Genomic DNA, 22,874 nt, shown 5'->3' with positions numbered 1-22,874 from the left:
ATGGCTAATCTTTCACTTTCAACTCTACTTTTCTACTGCTCCTTATTCCTTAATTTCCTGAAAGATGCAAGATTTTTTTTTCACAGCCTTAAATAATCTGAACAACGGTAATCTTATTTTGTAGCTAAGAGTAGAGAAGTAGAATACATTTTAAAAGGATAATATTTTTAATTGTTGATGTTCAGAAGGATCTTTCACTCAGCATAGACAATTTGAATGAATCACAATGTTTGAAATGAAGAGATTTCTCCTCATCTTAATCTGAAATAGGCAATTGCCCCTCTTGAGAGTACAACTCCTTGATCTAGATTCTGCAGCCAACGGAATCCAGATCATTACTGACCACCTCACTTTCTTTAATGTCTACCTGCCAAGGCTTTACTGATAAAAATGGAAGAAATGCAAGTGCTGGACTTCAGAAACAAAAAACAAAAACAAAAATTGCTGGAAAAGCTCAACAGATTTGGCAGTATCTGTGGAGAGAAACATTTTGTTTGAGTTAACACCACAGTTAACATTTTGGGTACAGTGACCCTTCTTAGAATTTGAGTATTCCAAAGAGATTACTTCCCAGAAGAGAAGTCCGGAGAAAAATATGTTCAACCTATTCAGTCTGTCATCCCAGGAACAAATGTAGTGAAACCTCACTGTATCATCCTCAAGGCAAATATACACTTCCTTAGAGGGGCACAGTAATAGTGTTCCTACCTCTGGATAAGAAGACCACCTGTTAAAACACATTGAACAGGTTAATTAAAATATCTACACTTCCTTAGATGTGGAGACTATAACTGTGCCCAGTGTTCCAGGAATGATCTCACAAAGTCCTCAACCATTGTGGCAACATTTCTTTATTCTTGTACTTCATTTCCCTGGCAATAAAAGGTTAACATATCATTTCATTTCCTATTTCTTTGAAAAAGTTCTCTGAACATCCACACATAAAGTTTTGCCTTTTCATGATGTCTTGTACTTTTCTACTCTTAGCTACAAAATTGGAAAACCCTTATACTTCCCCATATAGTATGCCATCTGACACCTTGCTGCCCACTCATTTAACCTCTCTGTCCTCCTTCCTACTTATATTCTTATCTGGCTTTGTAGCTTCAGCAAACTTGAAAACATTCCTTTCAGTCATATTGTTGATTACATTTAAATCAAGATGTTTACATTTATTTATGTATTGCAATAGACCTTATATAATACATATGATCAAAATTGAATACATTCTCTCTGCCAAATCCTTTTACTTACAATGCTCCAAATAAGATCTATTTCCACTAATGGAGCCAAACGGAAGCAAATGTATTAGCATTAACATTGCCAACACCTCATTTAGGTTCATCTAACATCTCAATGATTCAACACTCAGTTAAAAAGAAATAAAATTAACAATAAAAAAAATAGTAAAACAAACATGAGAGCAGTATATTCATGGATTGATCATTATAAAGCACTTTCTCAGATAGCAGTACAGTACTGACAACAAATATTAGTTGACATGAAGATCAGGATTGTTAGCCCCATGAGGGATAAATCTTGGATGCAGGTGGGCAAGGAAATGCATCTAACACCTGGCATGGCTTCTGGCACCATTACATCCCAAGGTCATTTGTCCGGAGCTGACATGAGGCTTGGCAGATACCCATTTGACCATCTTAAAGGCTTTTTAAAAGTATATTGTGAAAGATGCATTGCATTGTTCCAGTCAGCTCTTGGGCCTCTAAGACATTACTGTCAGGCCAGCTGCCCGGAGGTGACTCCAGCAGCAGACGAGAGGGCTTTGAGGCCCATAAAGGGATTCATACACCATACTAGAAGCCCTGCTGCTGATACTATTTTGAAATTCCAAAGATCAAAAAGTTGGACAGATGGTGCTTTAAAATGAAGCACTCTTTCTCATACCTCAGCTATAGACTGCATCAGCTTCCTGGCTGGATGGTCTGTTATTGACCACCTCACTTTCTTTAATTGGATGGCGAACCCGCCCTCCAATCACGCATTAGTCAATGCAGTAAAAATTATTGATGGGTGACAGCTTCTGATTGTGAGCCCTAACTGACCCTTATGTTGGGATCTGAATCAAAGGCAAAATCCTGCCTTAAGTCTCTCCCGAGGTTCCAAACCACTGAATTTGTTTGGAAGACCAGGCATAACAACAAGCAAAACAAAAAGAGCTGATGTTTCACCTCAAGATCACATCTCAGATTCACACAATCCATTCAGCAACCTGCTATTCCAAGGCAGGTTGTGACCAGGTGCTCCAGAAGCATGAATATTGAGAGAGATCACTACTTTTGAAAATTGTTTTTGTGTCTGCTTGGTTTTAGATCAATAAGTTTTTTTATTGTTCTTGCCCTTACAGATACCAATCATTGGTGATACACAGTTGGCACCAGGTACTTCTTAAAAGCTGTTGACAATAGGCTTTGCCCATCAGTATTTCTTTCATTTGAAGGACTCTTGCTTCAACTTACCTCAGACTTTGAAAATGTCTTGCATGCACATGTGGAGTTTCACAAAGGGACTGAGTTTGGCTATGAAATGTTGTTGTCTGTACAAAGGTTACTGTGGTTACTGCGCTACCTCTGTCTGACATTAGGCAGCAGGCTGAAGGGTTATACCTATTGCATATTTCAAAAGCGGTGTTGCCAAGGTCTAAGGTTTGGAAAGTGGAATCAATATGCCCCCATCCCTATTTTTATAAAAGGAACAATGATGGATATATTGGCACCTCTAAATTAGCAAACTCATGTCCTTCTCCACTCACTGATTTGAGTTTGCCTCCGGCAGGGTATTTATCAGATGTGGCATTGCTTATATTATCCATCATATCATAAGAATCTGGAAATGGAAACTGTGGCATTGAAGAATCTAAGAGGCATCGATTACAGCTAGCAATTATCCATTGTTATGAACTAGGCCAGATCCCCTCAAAACATTTCAAGAAAGTAGCCCAGGACTTAACTTTGCTAGTTGTTTTAAGCAGGTACAATGCAGATATTCCAGGAGAGATGCAGCTGGTTAAGCCACTTCTCTTTAAACAAAACAGAATTTACTTACAAGATTACCGAATGAAACACAAATAAAAGAGAACAGAATATAGAATAACTTAACCGATCTGAAAACCCGACAGATGATACCAACTTAATGATGTTGTTCCCAATAATTGCAACAATCCCCATAAACACCGCTTGGCACGAAACGTAAAATCAAACCCAGAGTCTTACAGGAGTGATGTCAGAGAGAGAGGACAATCAGCCTGGTCCTGATTCTTTGGGTCCAGCAGCTTTTACAACTCTACCGTGCTAAAACCAAACCAAACCAGAGAAAAGTTGAGCTGGGAGAACTGGCTACTCCCCTTTCATTGTACAAATGTCTTTTTTTCAAAAACTTGAAAACCTGAGGCAGTATCTGTTAGCTAGAATCAAACTAGCCCTAAAACCCTTCAACTTAAACTTTTTGGAGTCTGTGTCTTTTACGACGTCGCTGAGAAAAAAAAACAAGGACAACATAGCCTTGTTAAAGGAGCAGCTTCACCACACTGTAAATATTTCGATACAATTGAGTATTCTTCCAATAGCATCTCATGCAACAAGGGATTCAAGGTATCGGGATTTAAGATCTTGACAACATCAGGTCACATGCTATGATACAGTGATATCATGACATGTTGAGCATGAGCTGTAAAAGAACATCCTCCTTTTTTGAAAGGTAAAATCTTATCCCAAATTAATATATATGGTTGAGCAGAGGTATGTGTTGTCAATCAAATCATTATGTAAACAGGTAAAACAGAGTTTACATGACTAATATTACAAACTTCAACATAATGCTTTGGAAGTTTGACAATTTTTCCAGATGTGGAAATTGTATATCCAACTGAAGAAGTTTGCACTGTTCTCTGTTACAACTTGGTTGTTTTGATGCTGGTTGTGGTCATGATCACACAATCATCATCAACAGAGTGTTCCTCCTCAATCTATTTGTACACAATTGATGTGCAATATATTGTTCTGAGTTGACTTCTGTTCCTTCATAATGTAACACCATGATCAGTAATGAATTTGCATGATTTGATCTGGTTGTATACTTTATAAACACTTTCTAGTATTCAAGTATTTGTATTTCAAGCTTGCACCCTCTGTCCAGTCAACAATTTTGGTAGCTCTCCACTTGCTCATTCATCATACATCTCTTTCATTTTCATCTGTTCACTGGACTGTTGGAGGCTGAGGCGTGACCTTATCGAGGTTTTTAAAACCATGAGGGGGTATGGATAGGATGAATAGCCAAGGTCTTTTTCCTATGGGGGAAATGCAAATCTAGAGGGTATAGGTTTAAGGTGAGAGGGGAAAGATTTAAAAACAATCTGAGAAGTATTCTTTTCATGCAGAGGAAAGTGCATGTCTGGAACGAGCTGCCAGAAGAAATGGTGCAGGCAAGTATAATTACAACATTTATACAGAATAGAATCCCCACAGTGTGGAAGCAGGCCATTTGGTCCATTCAGTCCACACCAACCCTCCAAACAGCATCCCTCCCAGACCCATCCCGAGCCTATCCGCATGGTTACTCCACCTAACCTACACATTCCTAGACACTATGTGCAATTTAGCATGGCCAATCCACCTAACCTGCACATCTTTGGACTGTGGGAGGAAACCAGAGCACCCAGAGGAAACACACACAGATACAAGGAGAATGGACCAATTCCACACAAACAGTCGCCCAAGGGTGGAATCAAACCCCTAACCACTGAGTCACCATGGATGGGTACATGAATAGGAATTGACTATGCTGGCAAATGGGACTAGGTCAGATTGGAATGTCTGGTTGGTGAGGATGCAATGGACCGAAGGGTCTGTTGACTCTATAAGAATATCCTCTGTCTTGGAATGGTTAGAAAATAGGTTGCTGGCAAGGTTATTCAAAATTGCATTCCCAGCACAAATTATGCTTGTGATGATAATCTGTTCTCCATTGGTCTTGCACAAAAATGCAGTGATGCAATGCAAAACTCTTTCTCTATTGCTCAACACTTCATGATAGCATGCTTCATTCATGATGCATGATGCATCATACATCCACTATATAACGTGATTACGAACCCTCAAGTTGATTCTTACTTGAATTGGTCTTCAACAACTTTTGATATATTTTCTGAAGCATTCTGATCATTCATATAAAAACTGGATATGTTACTTTCTTTCAAAGCCCCTCCTTGCCAAGGGCAAGATTTTTAGAGATTTGTTTGAATGATCCTACATTTGCTGTTTGAATTGCTGCAATTCATGAAGTCATCAATGGATACTCAATAAGTGCTTGCCTTACATTTCACTTTGCTACATTTACTTATAGATGTATTAGAGTATAATGCGGTTTAGTTTCTTTGCGACTGCTTTTCTCTCCTTTTATTTTTCCCTATTTTATTCTGTTTCACTTTATTATTTCCTGCTGTGACACCTTTAAGAATTGCAAGCCCATAGACTTACTAGCGTATAAAAACCTGCACATCTGCTGGTGTTTTACTCCAAATAAGGAATGATGATGTCACATGGGTTTTAATTACTTGTCCCCACTGACCTGGAGTAATAAAATGGCACAACTAACTGACATCTGTACACAGGTCAGACTTCTTAAATGTAGAAAATCCTTATTTTGTATTTTTAAACTGTCTTCTAGTAGTACTTTGAAAATGTTCATATAATAAAAAATAAATTAATATCTGTCTTTTTTTTTAAAAGATAAACATCAATATGCTTCCTGTGCTTCAGGACAGGTCAGTGGCCTTTCATTTAGCTTGCATTTGTAACTCCAGGCCATTTATTGTTACAAAAACAAATCTGCTCTACCTTCTTGGTGATCAATGTCCATCGTGCATATCTGTATGGCTGTCTATATTCATAGAAGTTGATGCTGCTGATTGGTCAATTCTTCAGATTTCAAAATATGTTCTCCACTTGGTTTTCAATTATATTTGCTAATACCTTCTACGAAGATAATGGAGTTTTCTTAATAGAGGGTCATCAATATTAACCATCATGGGGGTTTGCCTTCATGGTGTATTTTCCCTGATTCAGCAATGCTTATGTTATCCCATGTAACATAAAAAAGCAAATGTAGACATTGTGGTATTGAAGAATCCAAAAAAAATTACAGCTAACTATTCCACACAAATATTAAATTCTACTTGAGCAGCATGTTCCAATGACATGCGATGCTTCAAGTATTCCAAGGTAAAATGGAGTCTAAGACATATCTAAGACATCATCACAGTATGTCTCTTTAAGGTGTATTGAAAGGATTACTATGCTCACAGCATAACTAATTATTGTGCCATTACAGGCAAAGCTTTCCACTTTGATTTTCACAGAAAAGACAATGACTGTAAAGTAGGATACTGAAGCACTAGAACCCAAATAGTAAAATAAAATTCAATAATGTATTCAATCACTGCTAAGCAGCAGCATTCATCCAGGACTGAAGATGGAAGCAGGCATTGAATAGTTAATTACTATTTGAGTTATTAGCATTTTGGGATCATTTCAGTTTCCTTGCTCAAGGTCAAAGGTTTAAATAGCATCTTAATTCTATCAGCGTACCACAGACAAATCGAGGCTGTAACAAAATATTCATAGATTGGAATAATCAAATAGACTGCAGTGCATCAGAAGTGATATTCCAAGCACAAACACTCATCTTGCTGTGTCACTTAGACTGTTTCAGGTGTAGAAGCAGGACCAAATTTTAATTCTGTGCAAGTGAGTAGGTTTCGGATGGATTAAAATCAGAATCCATGTGGCTGAGGGAGGTAGCTGCAGTAAATCAAACTGAATTATAAGGCAGAGATAACAGCCAAGTGCAATCAGAACAAAGAGAGAAAGTGGAAAGACAGCAGACCAGGATATCACAGTCAAGTGATGTTGATTTTGATACATCATGCAGGGTATTTGACCTTACATTTAAAAGATCCATTATCTCACACATGATGATGATCATGGTGTTGCCCTAATATCCTCAGTTTATTACAGTGCAGTTCACCAATAACTATGGCTGCACTGAGCAGGGTTGGATGCACCAGCCTTCACAATCAGCAGCAGTACCACTGAGCCTAGTTCATACTTCAGTGAGCTTTTAATTGATACTGATGAATTATCTCTCTGCACAGTCCCATTATGTTCTAACAGCCTAATGGGCCTAGTGATGCAGTGAAAGTGTCCCCACCTCTGGGCCAGAAGGTCAACCTCAAGTCCCACCTGCCTTGCAGGTCTGTCATGGCATGTTCAAAGAGTTTGTTTAAAAATTACTCTTCTAACAGCATGTACTGATGTTCATATTTTAGGGGGTGGGGGTGGAATTTCAGGTTGAATCTACAGCATTTTGATCATGAGTTGTGTAGGAACAGGACATTGCCTGGGTTACAATGATTCATGATGTGGAGGTGCCAGTGTTGGACTGGGCTGGACAAAGTCAGAAGGCAGATGACATCAGGTTATAGTCCAACTAGTTCATTTGAAATCACAAGCTTTTAGAATGCTGTTCCTTGTGACTTCAAATAAACCTGTTGTTCTACAACGATTCAGCCATGGAAAGAGGCTAGATAGGCTTGAATCATCTTCCTTAGAGGTAGAGGAAATTGCACCTGATTCAGGTGTACAAATTCTAAGGGGCATAGATAGAAAGAAACAACCCCCCTTAGTGGAGGGGTCAATAACCAGGGAGCACAGTTTTCAGGGGAGAAGCAGGAGGTTTGGTGGGGATTTGAGAAAAACATATTCACCCAGAGGGTAGGGATATCTGGAACCACCGCCTAAAATGGGTGTTGAGGCAGGGACCATCAAAACTTAAGAAATACTTAGATGAACACTTGAAATGTCATGGCATTGAAAGCCACGGGCCAAGCACTGGATGATGGGATTACAAATTATAGATGCTTGATGACCAGAATGGACATGATAGACTGAAGGACTTTTCTCCATGCTGTAAAAGCTCCATGACTCTTTCAGCAGCAAAGATGCTGGATTAAACAGACCTTCACCCTGTCCCAACAACACTCTAATCTCAGAAGAAACTCTCTGTTGTACCAATGGCATCAAATGTACCATTCTTTAACCATCCAGTGGAATTATTGACAAGGAAGGGTCGTTTCATGGGGAGCTTTGTGCTAATTTTTGCCAATTGAGAGGTAAAGTCAAGACAACCCAGAATTGGATCTTTATAAGTAGCTAAAAGTGAAGACATTTATCCTATCGACACACCCTTTGACCTGCAAATTTAGAAATGGATGGAACTTCAGTTGCTGTGTATAAGCACGAATACTCAAACAACCCATAATAATTCCAAAAAACTCATTTTTGCACTTCAAGTAAGCTCATTATATCAAAGTATAAAATAAAGAAGTTTCACTATGTGATCTGATTAATGTGCTTTCCTCACAACTCCTAATCAGAGGGATTAAACACTTTGTTGCGCTCTAGTGATGCTTCAATTAAGTGAAAATCCTTCAGTAAATAATTGGTTGCTCTAAATAATCTTAATTAGATTTAAAAGCTCTATATTCCACTTTCTTCATTCTAAAGTTAGTAGGGATTAGCTTCTGAACTATCGAATATACTTGAGTAAAAGTTAACCCCCCGTGGTTTTGGCCAAAAGATTTGGAATTTTGATTAGGTAGAATTCCCTACAGTGCGGAAACAGGCCCTTCGGCCCAACCAGTCCACACCGACCCTCCGAAGAGTAACCCACCCAGACCCATTTCACTCTGACTAATGCACCTAACACAATGGGCAATTTAGCACGGCCAATAGACCTGACCGGCACATCTTTGGACTTTGGGAGGAAACCGGAGCACCCGGAGGAAACCCACGCAGACACGGGGAGAATGTGCAAACTCTGCACAGACAGTTACCCAAGGCTGGAATCAAACCTGGGTACCTGGGTCCCTGGTGCTGTGAGGCACCAGTGCTAACCACTGAGCCACTGTGCTGCCTCATTTTCCATGTCCCACACGTAAAAGTCGACCCTAGTTCTTCACAGATAACAGATCAACATTTGTGAGTCAAGGTATTATCCTATACATAAATGTTACAATGAGGAAATGATTTTTTTGTGCTATTATGTGTTTTGATGTACTATTCACATCAATTTGGCACAAAAGTTTAAGACGCATCAGGTCAGACTCAGGTGTCAACCTCCCATTGTGTGCAGTTTAGCTGAACTTAGTTCCTCTGTAGCACTCATGAAATACAGTCACACACCTAGCCGAAGTTTTGAAATTTCTTCATTATTCTGTGTAAAGATGCCCTCCAGAAAAAGCAAACAATATACAGCAGTATTTAAACTGAAAGCTATTGAAGTTGCAGAGAAGACAAATAATTGTGTAGCAGCAAGAGAACTCTGTGTTTCTGAGAAACTTGTGGGAGACTGGAGAAAGATATCGAACAACTTCAGACAATCCCAAAATGACAGTCTGCCAACTGAGGCAAACCTAACAAGTGGCCACGAGTGAAGAAAAAAGATGCTGAGTGGGTATTTGAAAATCATCAAAGTGGAAAGTGTATTAGTCATGAAGCCATCCGAATCCATGCACAAAACGAATCAAAGAAGGATGGAATTTCGGATTTTAAGGCAAGTGCTGGGTGGTGCACAAGGTGCATGAGAAGGCATAACTTAGTACTTCGGCAAAGAACTAAGATTTCACACAAGTTGCCTGCTGAATAGGATATTAGTTTCACTAGTTTATAATCAGAACCCGGCATACGATGACGACAAGTTACCATGTATTGGAAACATGGATGAAATACCTATTAATCTTGACATGCCAGGAAATCGAACTGTGAACCAAATGCTAATGATACAGTATTTTGGACAGTAAAATGCATTGCAGCCCCTCAAAGTAATATCCATGTATAGTCGATCCCATAAATCTAACCTTAAAATATAGTCTAAAAATTAAACTTTTACATGTGGTATATACAGTAGTTGTTTTGAATTTTAAAAATCAAATCTAAACAATCAGCTCTTGAAGTAAAACTCATTAAATGGAATGTATTGCATGTACATCTCTGACATTCAGGGATTCACTGAGAAAATGGTGCTGTTCTTCAACTTAGCAATGTTCTCTACAATCAACTGTAGCTGGAATAGTCAAGCTAACATAAGATGCGTGTAACTGTAGACCTTTTGCAAAAGTCTTCAATTTACTTGATTCAAAAGTTACTATAATAATTGATAAGTATTACACAAGGGATAATTTTAAATATTAAACAGAAGCTGCCAGGAAATAAACAATGGATCAATTTGTCATTTGTGTCCTGGAAAACTGTCAACTTGAAATATTAACTGTTTCTCCCATTACAGATGCTGTCTGGTCAACTGACTAGTTCCTACATTTCCTGTTTCTATTTCAGATGTCCAGCATCATTCCTACTTTAATTTTGTACTGCAGACAAGTTGAAGCCTACTCTAACAGAAACAGGGAGATGAGAACTTGGGCTTTTCTCTCCATCAATGTGTCAAGTTGTTTCCACTATTTTGTATTTCTGGACGGATGACAAGCTTGCTCACTTAAGGATAGACTGGATGCTTTAGTTAAAATTGGGGCCAGAATATATCAATGGGCCCCAAACGCATGTTTTATGCAGTGATCTGAGTAGGGAAGAAATATTATCCTTCCCACCAAGTGAAGACTGTTGGGAAAGTATCAAAGGCCTACTTGAATACACATGTAGTGGTATCATTGTTGTTTCAATTATACTGGGCTGGAGTCAGTACTACAAGGGTTCCTTTGAGGGTGCCACCAACATAATGAGCAAACAAGTGATCCAATTAATTTCTAAACATGAAGTGAGGTTAATATTTCAGGTGTGATCTTTCGCTAACTGGCAAAGTCAATTTAGGGAAGTATATTTGCATGCATGAGGAATTACTGGTGAAGATCAGGAGCTCAGATGAGCTCATTTGTTTCGCAAGAGACAGCAATAGTCTGTATAGAATCCTGTGAACAGATTTTAAAATGGAGAGTTGTGAGGAGATATATTCTGGAGAAATGTTGCCTCAGTAATGCCTTTGATACTCAAAGAATGTGTCAAACACATTTCTATGTGACTTTCATCCTGGGTGTTTTTCTTAATAAAATTTTCAAATTTCACTCTTATTCAATACAAGGGAGCTTTGTGCCATCTTTGGTCATTTTTTAAACCAATTCCACATTAAACACTATGAGGATTTAACTTAAATGTTTTGTGGAGTGGAATGGATTGAGGACACTTAATAATATAAGATTTCCTCCGTGGCCTTGTCCAAAATGTATAACTATTGCCTAATAGGAGTGGGTTATCTAAATTTGGTTAAATATTTGAATCCATGGATTATGGAATGGAAATACAGTCATCTTTTTAATACAATATAAGGATATACTAAGCTTTCCCTGAACAGTATCATGAGTGGTGCTTTGACATTTCCAATACTGAACTGCACATCTACAAGAATTGCTTCACTGTCTCAGCATCTTCAGCTGTCACATTTCCTCCAAGGTGTCCAGCCAAAATATTTGATTAGAAAAACATCTGGTATTTTCAAGAAACATGCTTATATGTCTGTTTCTAGATACAGATTTATATTTAGTCTTATTGTTGAAAGTTGAAGGAGTGCAGAAAAATTACACTGTATTTTCGAACAATTAATGGATTTTAAATGAATGAAGTTTCAGTTGATGTATTGAAAAGCCATTCAAAGTTATTACTTTCAGTAACTTAAAGTAAAGAACAATGACTTATTCCTTAAGGCTCCAAATAGCTTGGATGTTTCATTCACCAAAGGAAGGGCAAGACAAGTATGGCAGACTGTTTTTCCTTTTGGTACTGGGCTGGATGATGTCTGATTGAATGTCTGAACAGGCAACATAATCATACTCACAGCTCTAAACTTTACAGCCCATTTCCTGAAATGATACATCCCATCCATCATTTTAGCAACCTTTTCAATGTACATTTGTTATGATCTTGCTAAAGGAATGGGTGCTGATTTCCTGTGATGAAAATTAGGTAATTACAAAAATCACTTGAATTACTTCTGAAACGCTACTTTAATTCATTGCTTCATAAACTGAATTGTTTTACAAGGGTGATAATGTAATTTTAAAAATGTTAATTTACATTGCTCTTCGCTCTCACTGTCTCCATTAATGGTTCTCTTAACAAAGATTTTTAAATGTTCTGCGTAATAGATTTTCATCTCCTCTTCCTGTGCAGTAATCTGGCACAGTGAATTATCTACCTTATATAAATTTAGGCAATTTGAACTCCATTTATCCCAACACTGAACTCATCATATTCAATATGTTTTTATTTTAAATAAAACTACAAATATTACTTCAGTTACTTCATAAAGTTCTTACAGTTCTTTTTATTTGAATCAATTGGTTTTGCATTCAAAGCTTATTCATTGAACATCTAATCCCAGCTCTCAGTTTCTCTTAGTGAAGCACTAAGCAGTGCTGTATTATGAAAGGGGAGAACTCAATTCAATGATGCCATTTTGAGCGTGTTTTGGCTTGACTTTTTAGCCCCTTAGCCATTATGAAACACTAAGTAAAATCTCATTATATGGAGTATTAAGTAATAAATCTGTCTAATAATGAATTACAGGGAAAAAAATCCAATTATTGTTTCAAATAGTTTCTAATTGTTTCTAAAAAGAACCTAATAATACAAAAATTCATATATGATATTGAAAATGTATGACCTCTCCAGGATTTTATAGTTCAAATGTTCATTAACACATTGATCATTGGGATTTAAAACATGATCAAGACCATATTCAAGGGCTAGGGGTAAACTCGGAATTTTATACTTCCTCAATATGAATGTACAAGCAAACACGATGTTATTGAATATTTCACTTCTTTTCAAAATCCATCAAATCTATTTATTGCTCCATTCAGCAGGCATGTCAGGTGCAGCAAGAGGATAAGCAGGCATCCTGCTCTCAGATTTAATCCTGCTCCCACGCCACTCATTGTGATACAGTAATGTCTTTGGTTTAACTTGGTCCCCTCCCCTGTCATGGGAATAAAAACATGTAATCTCTAGATCATCCCTTGTTGAAAGTCAAAACTTATGGTGTGCAAATCAGAAGTAAAAGCCCATAATGCGACCAAATGTTAAAGATTATTAATTTATCAACACAGTATTGTTGAATAAAAAACATTTAGGCAAAGATAACATTTTACTGTTAAATTAAAAGTCTGTGGGATTGGGTGGAGGGAAAACTGGCCAGTATAACGCAATTGTAATGTTCCATGATAATTGAATGAAGCTACATAACTTGAACAACTGGGTATTCAATATTAACCACATGGGGCTATAACTCTGCTTACACTGCATAGTGAAAAGTGCCTTCATGATTCTTTTTTAAAATAAACCACTCATAATCAACTGCTAGATACTATTGCCACACGGTCTATTCCATTCAATGCATTTCCATTTATTTAACACTCTGGGCTTAACAGGATTAATCAATCTTGCGACTTGTCTCAGATAGTTAGTATGCTTCCTGCAATTTCATTGGCTTATTACTGCAACACAAATCATAAAAGAAAACAAATGCATGCATCATAAAAAAAATTATAACAGATACCACTGCTGCACACAACCTCAAGCATCTTACATTCAGTCTGTGAAAAAGATGTGGCACTTTTAAATGGCACCAAAAACCCTTTCCAGAAATGCGCTTGACAATTTGGTGAATTAATCCCTCAATTAAACCACATTTTTTTCAAAATTCTGGATGACCCTTTCAGATTTTTCTATGTTTGTTTCTTTTATCTCCTATTTATATTACTTCATTTGTTGTGGTTAACGTTTTCATCATACTTAATAGTTGCAAACTTAATCGAATTGAAAAACTTGACATTGTTTGTTAACAGTACAACATTAAGTTTTAAATATGTATTACAATACATGAACAAATGATTTATTGAAAAAGAGCAACAGTACTCAGAAAACATTGCTTCTGCAAAGAAAACGAGGCACTTCAAATCAACAAAACAAGCATATGTTTCTGAAAGGCAGCAGCATGGTCCAGATTGAAGCCCCAACAATGCAACAATGAAAAGCAGACAGACTGAACTACTACTTTGAATTCCTGGTACAGGGAGGTATTGATCAAAGCCAAGTGTCAATCTGCAGAGAAAAGCCCAAGGAAGAGAATCCATTGGATTGGGTTTGTTTATCTACATGTGATCAACCAGAGTGGTGTTCATGAGGTTGTGGGAGTTTATCAAGTCTCTGCAGTTAGAAAAGGTCTTAGGATTGGATAGAATCAAGGATATTTTCTGTGTGTCCAACTATAACTGTTTCTTAATAATCAATCCTAAGACCTTAATCATGACAGAGATCAAGCTAGCTGGCCTCTAATTTCCTGTTTCATTTTTTCTTGAATAGGGGGATTATATTTGTCGCTTTCCAGTCTGATCCAACCTTTTCTGAATCTAGTGAAATTTGGACAATTAATTCCAACACATCAAGCTCATTAATGACCTTAAAATATGATGAAGTCCATCTAGACCTGGAGCTATATTGGCCATCAGCTTGTTTTGTTGACTCGCAAACACCCAATCTCTATCTGCCTGCTGGTCCCTAACTCGAGGTGTGACTACCTCTGAGTGAGAGTGTGCTATTCACATTGTTCTCTTCCTCATGGAAGGCACCACCTGAGTTCTGAAACTCAGAGTTAAGGATTGTGTAGCAGGTAATGTTTCCTGTCTGTGGAATTCTCTGGATCATGAGAAGTGTCCTTGACTCCCCAGATGCCACAACATGGTCATTCTACATAGCCAACCTGCCCTGTCTTACTTTAAGCTGATACTTCATTTACTTTAATTAATGTTACTTGAATTTTTATTCACTCATGGGATGTGGGCTTCGCTAGTTAGGCTAACATTGATTTCCCATCCCTAAAATCAGTACTGTTATACTATTAATGAAAACTGTAGATTATAAATTCTTTAACCTTACACAGTCTCAATTCAGCTTTCTCTTTTGTGCCTACAAATTCTTACTTCCCCTGCACTGATTTCCGTTGTTTCTAAAGAGGCAACAGTTCCGAACAGCAGCTGTTCAAATACTAATCAATGCATGATTTTCTTGTGAATTCACATTTGCTATGTTTTTCTGCTGCTGAATCAGGTTCTGGAGGCTCTGCCTGTCATTGCCTCTGTTTGCAAAGGTATGTTCATGCTGTCCCTGAGCTCTTTCATGCTCTTGACAAAGCTGCTGTCCCCTTTCTCTCTCCCAGTTTTAACAAAGTTGTGGACCTTGTGTTCACTTGAGCTGATTCAGAAGTTTGCACCCTTCCATGGTTTTCAGTGCTTAGTCTCTTTGTGAGATACTGATACAGCGCAACTTCCAGAGATGCAGGAGCAACTCAGTCACCTCCTGCTTTCCATGTTCAACTGTGTGGTATTACCATCAAAATTTGCCATTCCCATCAAAATTAAATAATGCTCAGTGCAGTTAGTCTCATCATTGGCCCAGAAATGCCAATGATCAGAGTTTTTGGAGCAGCATGGACTAGAGTTACACAAAGGCAACAGCAGACTCTGCAGGATTTGACTTGGAAATTGAAACTTATAACGACCAACTCCTTGTATCAGAAACTCTTTAAAAAAACTCCCTCAAGCTGCAAATGGGAGTATTCTGACTCAGGCTTAATAGTTACTCAGGAACAGTTACGAAGTTTAAAAGGCTACCATAACTAACTCCTGGGTAATTATTGAGTTGAGATCCCAATTCACCTCGGAACCCCTCAACCCCACTTTACTTGTCACCAGACATTGCCCTCTACCCCAATCTGAACTTGTCGGATATGTCATCCACTCTCAGCTTGACACCTCACTAGCTCTGCACTCTCCCCACCGCTCTTTGCCTCAGCCTGCAACTACCCCCAGATTCAACACAAACCATCAGATCTAACATCCTCTCTTTACGTGATCTGTTTCCCTCCCCACCAACATGCCTCACTAGGCTCTGAGCTGACCTGCTCTTTCCTCCCTCTTTCACCCTCACCAGGGTTGACCCAATCCCACTGGACCAACAATATCCCACAACCGCATGTTCACCAACCCTCCCCGCTGGACCCAACATCCCTCACCCCTGCCATGATACGCCCTGATCTGACCCAAGGCTGCCGATCTCCACCTAGCCAGACTCAATAACACCACAATCTAACATCCCTCCACCCCACCATCCAGATCACATCTTTCCACCTATCACATTTCCGACGCCCCACCCCCAAGTCCTTCCTCCCTACCTTTTATCTTAGCCTGCTGGACAAAATTTCCTCATTCCTGAAGAAGGGCTTATGACCGAAACGTCGATTCTCCTGTTCCCTGGATGCTGCCTGACCTGCTGCGCTTTTCCAGCAACACATTTTCAGCTCTGATCTCCAGCATCTGCAGACCTCACTTTCTCCATCCAGATCACATACCCCAACCCTTCCATCCCATATGTTCCGCTAGATTCAACAACATTCCCCATTGACTCGGGCTCAACCTGAACCAACCTGACCCCCACCTCCTCACCAACTCCCAACCAAAGTTCTCAGTCATTTACTGTGAACCTTAAACCTCAACACACCTCCACCATAATCACATTCTCACTTATACACCACACTTGTTGGAGAAGTTGTGAAACTGCCAGGTTGTGCTTCTGAATATTTAAATCTCATAATATGGTCCACTGATTACTGCAAAGTAGTATATGGTTCCTATGAAGATTGCCTTCATGGCTGGACTTGTTCATTCCTGTGCAGTTGGTAATCACAGGTCCTTATCCTGGAACTGCCAGCATAGAAGACATTGATAGGTCAGTGGGTAATTGTTAATTCAATCTAGTTTGGAAATTGACTTCTTACCCTGATCTGTTTATCTAGGACACGTTTACAGCAAAATCCAGCCTATGTCTGAAGATTGGAGCATTATGTGTTACAGGAGTGAAAATTTGCAATATCAACCCAATGTCATTGAGGCTCCATAGTTGGAGAGGACATTTTGCTAGCAATTGTTTTGCTCAAATCTGATATATCCTCTACAGAAACTTGACAGAAGAATGATGCCTTTGCAAAATTGTGTGTCACTCTGTTTTCTGGTTCATTCGCTAATTGAATCGAAACAATAAGTGTGGAATCTTTTGTTTGTATCCGGGTTTTGGATTTAAATACAATAATAATTGGATTTATTTTAATTATATGGTGTAAACGGGAACCTCACAATAGAACCTGTTTTTGTGAGTTTCTTACCAACACACATCCAAATAATTTTGCAAAATCTGAAAATTACACCAGTTCAAGCATCTCAAAATATAAGTATCAAAGCCAGCATCAATTGACCAACCATTTGTACAGCACAAGGTTGGAGTGAACTTTTTGAATCACTGCAGTCCATTTAGTAGAAGTGCTTCGTTATCTACGGAGTTCTAGGAAATTGGCTCCATAATGAAGAAGAAACATAGCAACATCAAGCTTGGAACAGGATTGGGTCATTCAGTCCTTTCAACCTGCTCTACCATTCAATAGATCATGATGGATCTTCTCGTGGTATGAGTTCCACCTTTTCTATCCTTGCTTCACAAACCTGGGCTCAGTTCGCCATCAAAAACTCAACCTTAAATACCGTCAATGATCGAGACTCCATTTCTCTCTGTAGAATACAAAATTCCACAGACTAATGATCTTCAGGGGAAAAGATAACTCATTGTGACCAGAAACCTCTTAATCTTAAACACTGCCCCTCTAGTTCATACTTTTTGAAAGACAAGGAATATCCTCCGAGCATCCAACATGTCAACTCCCCCTCAGGGTAGTATGTGCTCATTAAGATCACTTTTCATTGTTTTAAAGTTCAATGAATATAGAGTCAACATGCTCAATCTTTCTCCATTAGATATGCCCTTTATCCTAAGAATGTGTCAAGTGAAACTTGCCTGGACCTCTTCTAATGCATTTGTCGCTTTTTTTTTCAAATAAGGAGGCCAAAACGGCATATAGTACTTCAGATATGATCTCAGTTGTAAAGTTGCAGGAGAATTTCCCTACTTTTATTACCATTTAGTTTGCAAAACAGGTTCAAGTTATATTGTGTAGCTTGAAGGTGATGGTGTTCCTTTGTGGCTGATGCCTTTGCCCCTCCTGATGGGAGAGGTCATGAGTTTAGGAGATGCTGCTGAAGGAACTTCAGCACACTGTGGCAGTACATCCTGCAGGCAAGACCTACTGCAGCCAAATTACACTGTGGTGGAGGAATTGATATGTTTTGTTAGAAGTTGTAGGATCAAATAGATTAATTTGGCCTGGTTGATGTTGGGCTTCTTACATATTGCTGCAGTCCCACCTACTGAGAAAAGTGACCTGATTTCCCTCATATTTGTTCCTTTTAGGTAATGGAGATACTTTAGGGAGTCAGCAGGTGAGATACTCTTTGCAGAATACCCATGGAAGGAGATAGCCTAGTGATATTATCATTAGATTCTTAATCCAGAAATTCAGTTAATGTTTAGGGACCTCAGGTTCAAATCCTAACATGGAGGAGTTTAAATTCAATTAAAATCTGGCATTCAGAGTCTAATGAAGGCCTTGAAGACATTGTTTTAGTGTCAACTATAAAAAAAATCTGGTTCACTAATGTCCTTTAGGGAAACTAACTCCTATCCTTACCTGATCTGGTCTACATGAGACCAGCCTAGCTAGCCATGCTTATATCCTGCAAATAAATATTGACATGGCTGGCAAAACTGAAGTTCCATTTATTGGTGATGCCCAGCAATTTAAGAACAGGGTGATTCAGCAATCATCATGCTATTGATTGTTAAGGGGAGATGGTTTGATTAACGTTTGGTTATTGCCTGGCACTTGGGTGCATGAATGTTTCTTGTCACCTATCCATCGAAACTCACATATTAGCCTGATTTTGTTATAGGTGGACATTGACTATGTCAGCAACTGAGAGATTACAAATGGAGCTGAATGTTGGGCTTAGCAGCAAACTGCCTGACTTCTGACTTTTAACTTGAAGCAAAGGTTATTAACAAAGATGATGAAAATAGCTGGACCTAGGACACTAAATTGCAATGATTGCATTAGGGTCAGGGTTAGCCCTAATCCTATCACAGTGATGTCCTAGATTTGAGATGAGCAGCCTCCAAACAATTATATTTTGTGCGAGGCATAACTCCAGCCACTGACAAAGTTCCCCATCATTTCCATTGAATTCAGTTTTACTAGGCATCTTGGTTCCTCACTTGGACAATTAATTTCTGCCCAGCTGTACATGACAAGAAGAAAGTGGCAACCTTTCTTGATGCAGTATTTCAGCTTTAACCAATGACAAGTAACTTGGGAGCAAAGAAATAAATTGCATTTATTCAGTGACTTTAAATGTTGTGACCCACCGAGAGCTTTAAAGCCAATTAAACACTTTTATAGTGGGAGCTGCTTCCTGACAGGAATCAGTTTTCACGCTGCAAGATACCACAAATAGAAACAAAATAATTAAGGAATAAATCTGTTTTTGGTGCTGATTGAATGATTTGTATTAGGCAGGACATAGGGGTATGCTGCAGGGAGTCCAGCTGGCAGCTATTTGATTAATGCTGGGGTATCCCTTGCATCCACTCAAAGGTGAAGATAGGCTCAAGGTTTCCTCTGAAGGACAGCTCTCCCTCAGTAATGAGTCTATGCCAGTGTAGGCCATGTACTTGAGTTTCTTGAGTGGGATGGAACCAATACCACTCTGACTCAGAAGTGAAATGGTACCATTTGGCCTCCAGCTGTCACTTGTAATGTAGAAGTTACAGCATATGAAGAAATGTGTGCAGACTCAAGCAGAGAATTACAAAACTCTTCTAGACGGTCTCTCTCAAAATACTGTCGGACCCAGCTTCGCTGCTTTGATCACTTATCAACATGCTTGCAATTTAAAACCATACCAATCTGTCCTGTCCATTTTACAGTGTTAAAGTGTTAAAAGTTTTGTTCTAAATGATTCCTTTATACTGAGGTAACCAGTAGAGTTGTTTCTCTGCATTCTAAGTCACTTATTTTAAACAAGCTCAAATTCATTTTTTAAATCTTTGGTTAATTCCATCAATTCACTTAAAATGGCAATGTTTTTCGTTGAAACAAATTCATTTCACTTTGTCATATCTATTGCGACACTCAAGTCGATCTCAGCATTCCTCTTGTTCCGCTGTTCATTTCCTCTTATCTCACTAACTTACCGCAGATTTAATATCTCCGGAAAAGAAATTCATGTTAAAGCTTAACCTCAGAAATGACTGAGGGCTCCTGCTTTCAGTGCAAAGAAGCTGTTATTTAATGTGACCCAAAGAATAGCGGAAGAGCAAATGGGGAAACAATTGGAGACAAGGGCTCAAAGTGCAAATAGAAAGATACTGTTGAACTGTAAGACGATTGGAGACGAAATTTCCCTCAGTTTTTTTTTAAAGTAGAATTTGCACGACTTGGATGTGGTTGCAGCGAAATAAGGATCGGATATTTATTTAACGCCTTTCCGGCACACCCGAAAGCATTTTACAGCTTTTTAAAAGAACTTTTAAATCGCGGAGAGTGTCCGGGGTGCGCGGGGGAGAGGTTGGGGCGGGGGGGGGGGGGATGTGCAGCAGATTCGATGGGTTGAATGGCCTTCTTCTGTTCCCGTGTCAATTCCTGAACAAAGTCCTCCAAATAGCGAATGGGTGACCAGCAGATCCTGGGAGTGCGGGTTAAGGGGAATCACTGTTAATCAGAAGGGTCTGTCATCTTCTCAAACAGGGGATCGGACTGAACCGTCAGCCTAGCACCTGTGCCCCCCAACCCCCACACACCCATCTCCCTGTTTTTCTCTCTCTCCTTAATGTAGAAATTGCCCCAATCCTTTCTCAAGAGAAGACAGAGAATCTAACCTCATCCAACACCCAAGTGCCCTACCCCTGTGAGTTTTAAAGATGTGGTTGCCAACTTGATCCTTTACCCTCTGTGTGTGTGTGTGTGTGTGTTGAGGGGTGTGGGAGGTTCTGTCAGCTCTGGCTTACCATTCAGCTGGCGGTAGACGATGTCCTCCAGGAGAGAGAGCCTTTTCAGCACCGCCTGTTGGCCGGGAGGCGAGCCCCGGGATGTCAGATTGGAAGGTTCGCTTCTTCCCTGCGCCGCATGTACCAACTCCCGGCCCTTGAGAGGGACCCTGCAGCGGGCCAGGAATAGCAGGAAGCCCACCACCGCCACCAGGTTGAGAATCAGCAGTCCTTTCACCCTGCGGAGAGAAGCCATCGGGGACCTTGGAGGGTGGAGGTGAGGGGAGACAGCAGGTAATACAAGTGGCCGCCCCTGGAAGCCGGTCCCAGCTTCGCTGGCGGGCGGTAAAGCGGCGGGGATACCCAGCAGCGGATCCAAACCGGGCAGTCTCGGGGTCTGTGTGATACAGGCGCCCCGTTCTCACATCGGGACCCTTTCCATCTTCCTGATATTGGAGTCTGACAGCCAGAGAGGGAGGGAGGGAAGGAGAGAGGGAGGGAGAGAGAGAGGAGGGTGGGAGGGAGGGAGGGGGAGAAGGAGGGAGGGAAGGGGAGAGGAGGGAGGGAAAGGAAACCAAAAATCAAATCACTGTCAACTAACTCGGAGCAAACAATCCTAAACCGGTGGACTTGTATCTGCTGGTCACAGGTGGCAAAACAAAAGATCTCAGCGAAGATTTGTGTCGGCTAGTCTTCTCCCACCGGTAAAAGGTGAGATTGTTTCTTTCAAGAAGAAGGGGAGAAAAAAAAATTCAAACCAGGAGCCCAGGGCAGCACACTGAGGGAGGGAATGGAGAGGGAAATCGAGGAAGGTGACGGTTTTGCTGTTTTAGTTTACGGTCCAAGAATCCGGAGCTGGAACCTGTCCTGCACATTCCTGAAATGTAACCCTCCGGTTTGAAAGTGACAAGTCCCGGGGAGTGAAACTGACCTGCGAGCTGCGGGCTGGGATTGCCAAGCAGCCGGCGGTGCTGTAGCGGGGGCCGCTGACAGTGCCCTCGCCAGTTTCACATGGCCCGCCGGTTCAGCCTGCCCCAGAGAGCGACAGCCCGTGTGTCCTCCGGGCTACATCAGTCTCCGCTGGCCCAGGGCTCACATCCAAGATGCGTGTCAATGCGCTTTTTCCCCCCTCTTTCCCACCGCTCCCTGTCTCTGTGCCGGCGCTCTCAGACCTCAGAGTGAGGGGAGGGAGGCAGCAAGGGCATGTCCGGGTCCCTTTCCTTGGTGCTGAGCCATCTCTGTCTCTCTCTCACACACACACAGGCAGCGTGAAGGACCCTTCTACCGGGAAAGGATGACTGCAGTTGGCTTGGAGCTCCGTCCTCAGCCTGAGCGGAGTCTGTTACGATGTGGGAAGGTACGGAGTAATAGCCGGAGCGGATTACGAACGGGCTGCGGAATGAAAATCAGGAGTGGATGTAGAAAGAGTGGTATTTGCGTGCAGCCGTTTACCAAATCCAACGCGCTTTCACAGCCACTGAAGCATTTTACCGTGTGGATAGATAGGTGAGAGACAATTAGCGCACAGCAAGATCCCACCAGACAGCCACGGCAGGATGATTAGATCATCTGGTGTTGACTAAGAGACAGATATCAGGGTACCAGGGAGAATTAGGGCCTTTGCGGTACGATGGTAATGACCTGCCTCTGAGACAGGAGGCCCTGGTTCAAGTCCAACCTGCTGTAGGCTCTGACATACCCAAATAGGGTTGGTTAGAAAATGTGGGGTGGAAAAGTGTGGTGTTGGAAAGCATAGCAGGTCAGATAGCATCCCAGGAGCAGGAAAGTTGACGATTCGGGCATAAA

General features: G+C 40.3%; 1 protein-coding gene across 3 annotated transcripts in view; it reads right to left on the bottom strand.

Moving 5' to 3' along the window:
- Positions 1-22,667, bottom strand: part of galnt17 (polypeptide N-acetylgalactosaminyltransferase 17) — a 409,761-nt gene extending 387,094 nt beyond the window's left edge. The window contains exon 1 of one of the 3 annotated variants that reach the window (XM_043718609.1): positions 21,090-22,667. In XM_043718609.1, coding sequence (XP_043574544.1) covers positions 21,090-21,324 — 235 coding nt within the window. In that variant the 5' untranslated portion in view covers positions 21,325-22,667. The remainder of the gene's footprint in view (positions 1-21,089) is intronic. The other 2 variants (XM_043718607.1, XM_043718608.1) reach the window with 2 other exon arrangements.
- Between the last annotated feature and the right edge of the window lie 207 nt (positions 22,668-22,874).

The sequence above is a fragment of the Chiloscyllium plagiosum genome, chromosome 28, assembly GCF_004010195.1.
Source record: "Chiloscyllium plagiosum isolate BGI_BamShark_2017 chromosome 28, ASM401019v2, whole genome shotgun sequence".
Lineage (NCBI taxonomy): Eukaryota > Metazoa > Chordata > Chondrichthyes > Orectolobiformes > Hemiscylliidae > Chiloscyllium > Chiloscyllium plagiosum.
The sequence above is the reverse complement of the archived record's forward strand: the minus strand, read 5'-3'. Positions and strand labels throughout refer to the sequence as shown.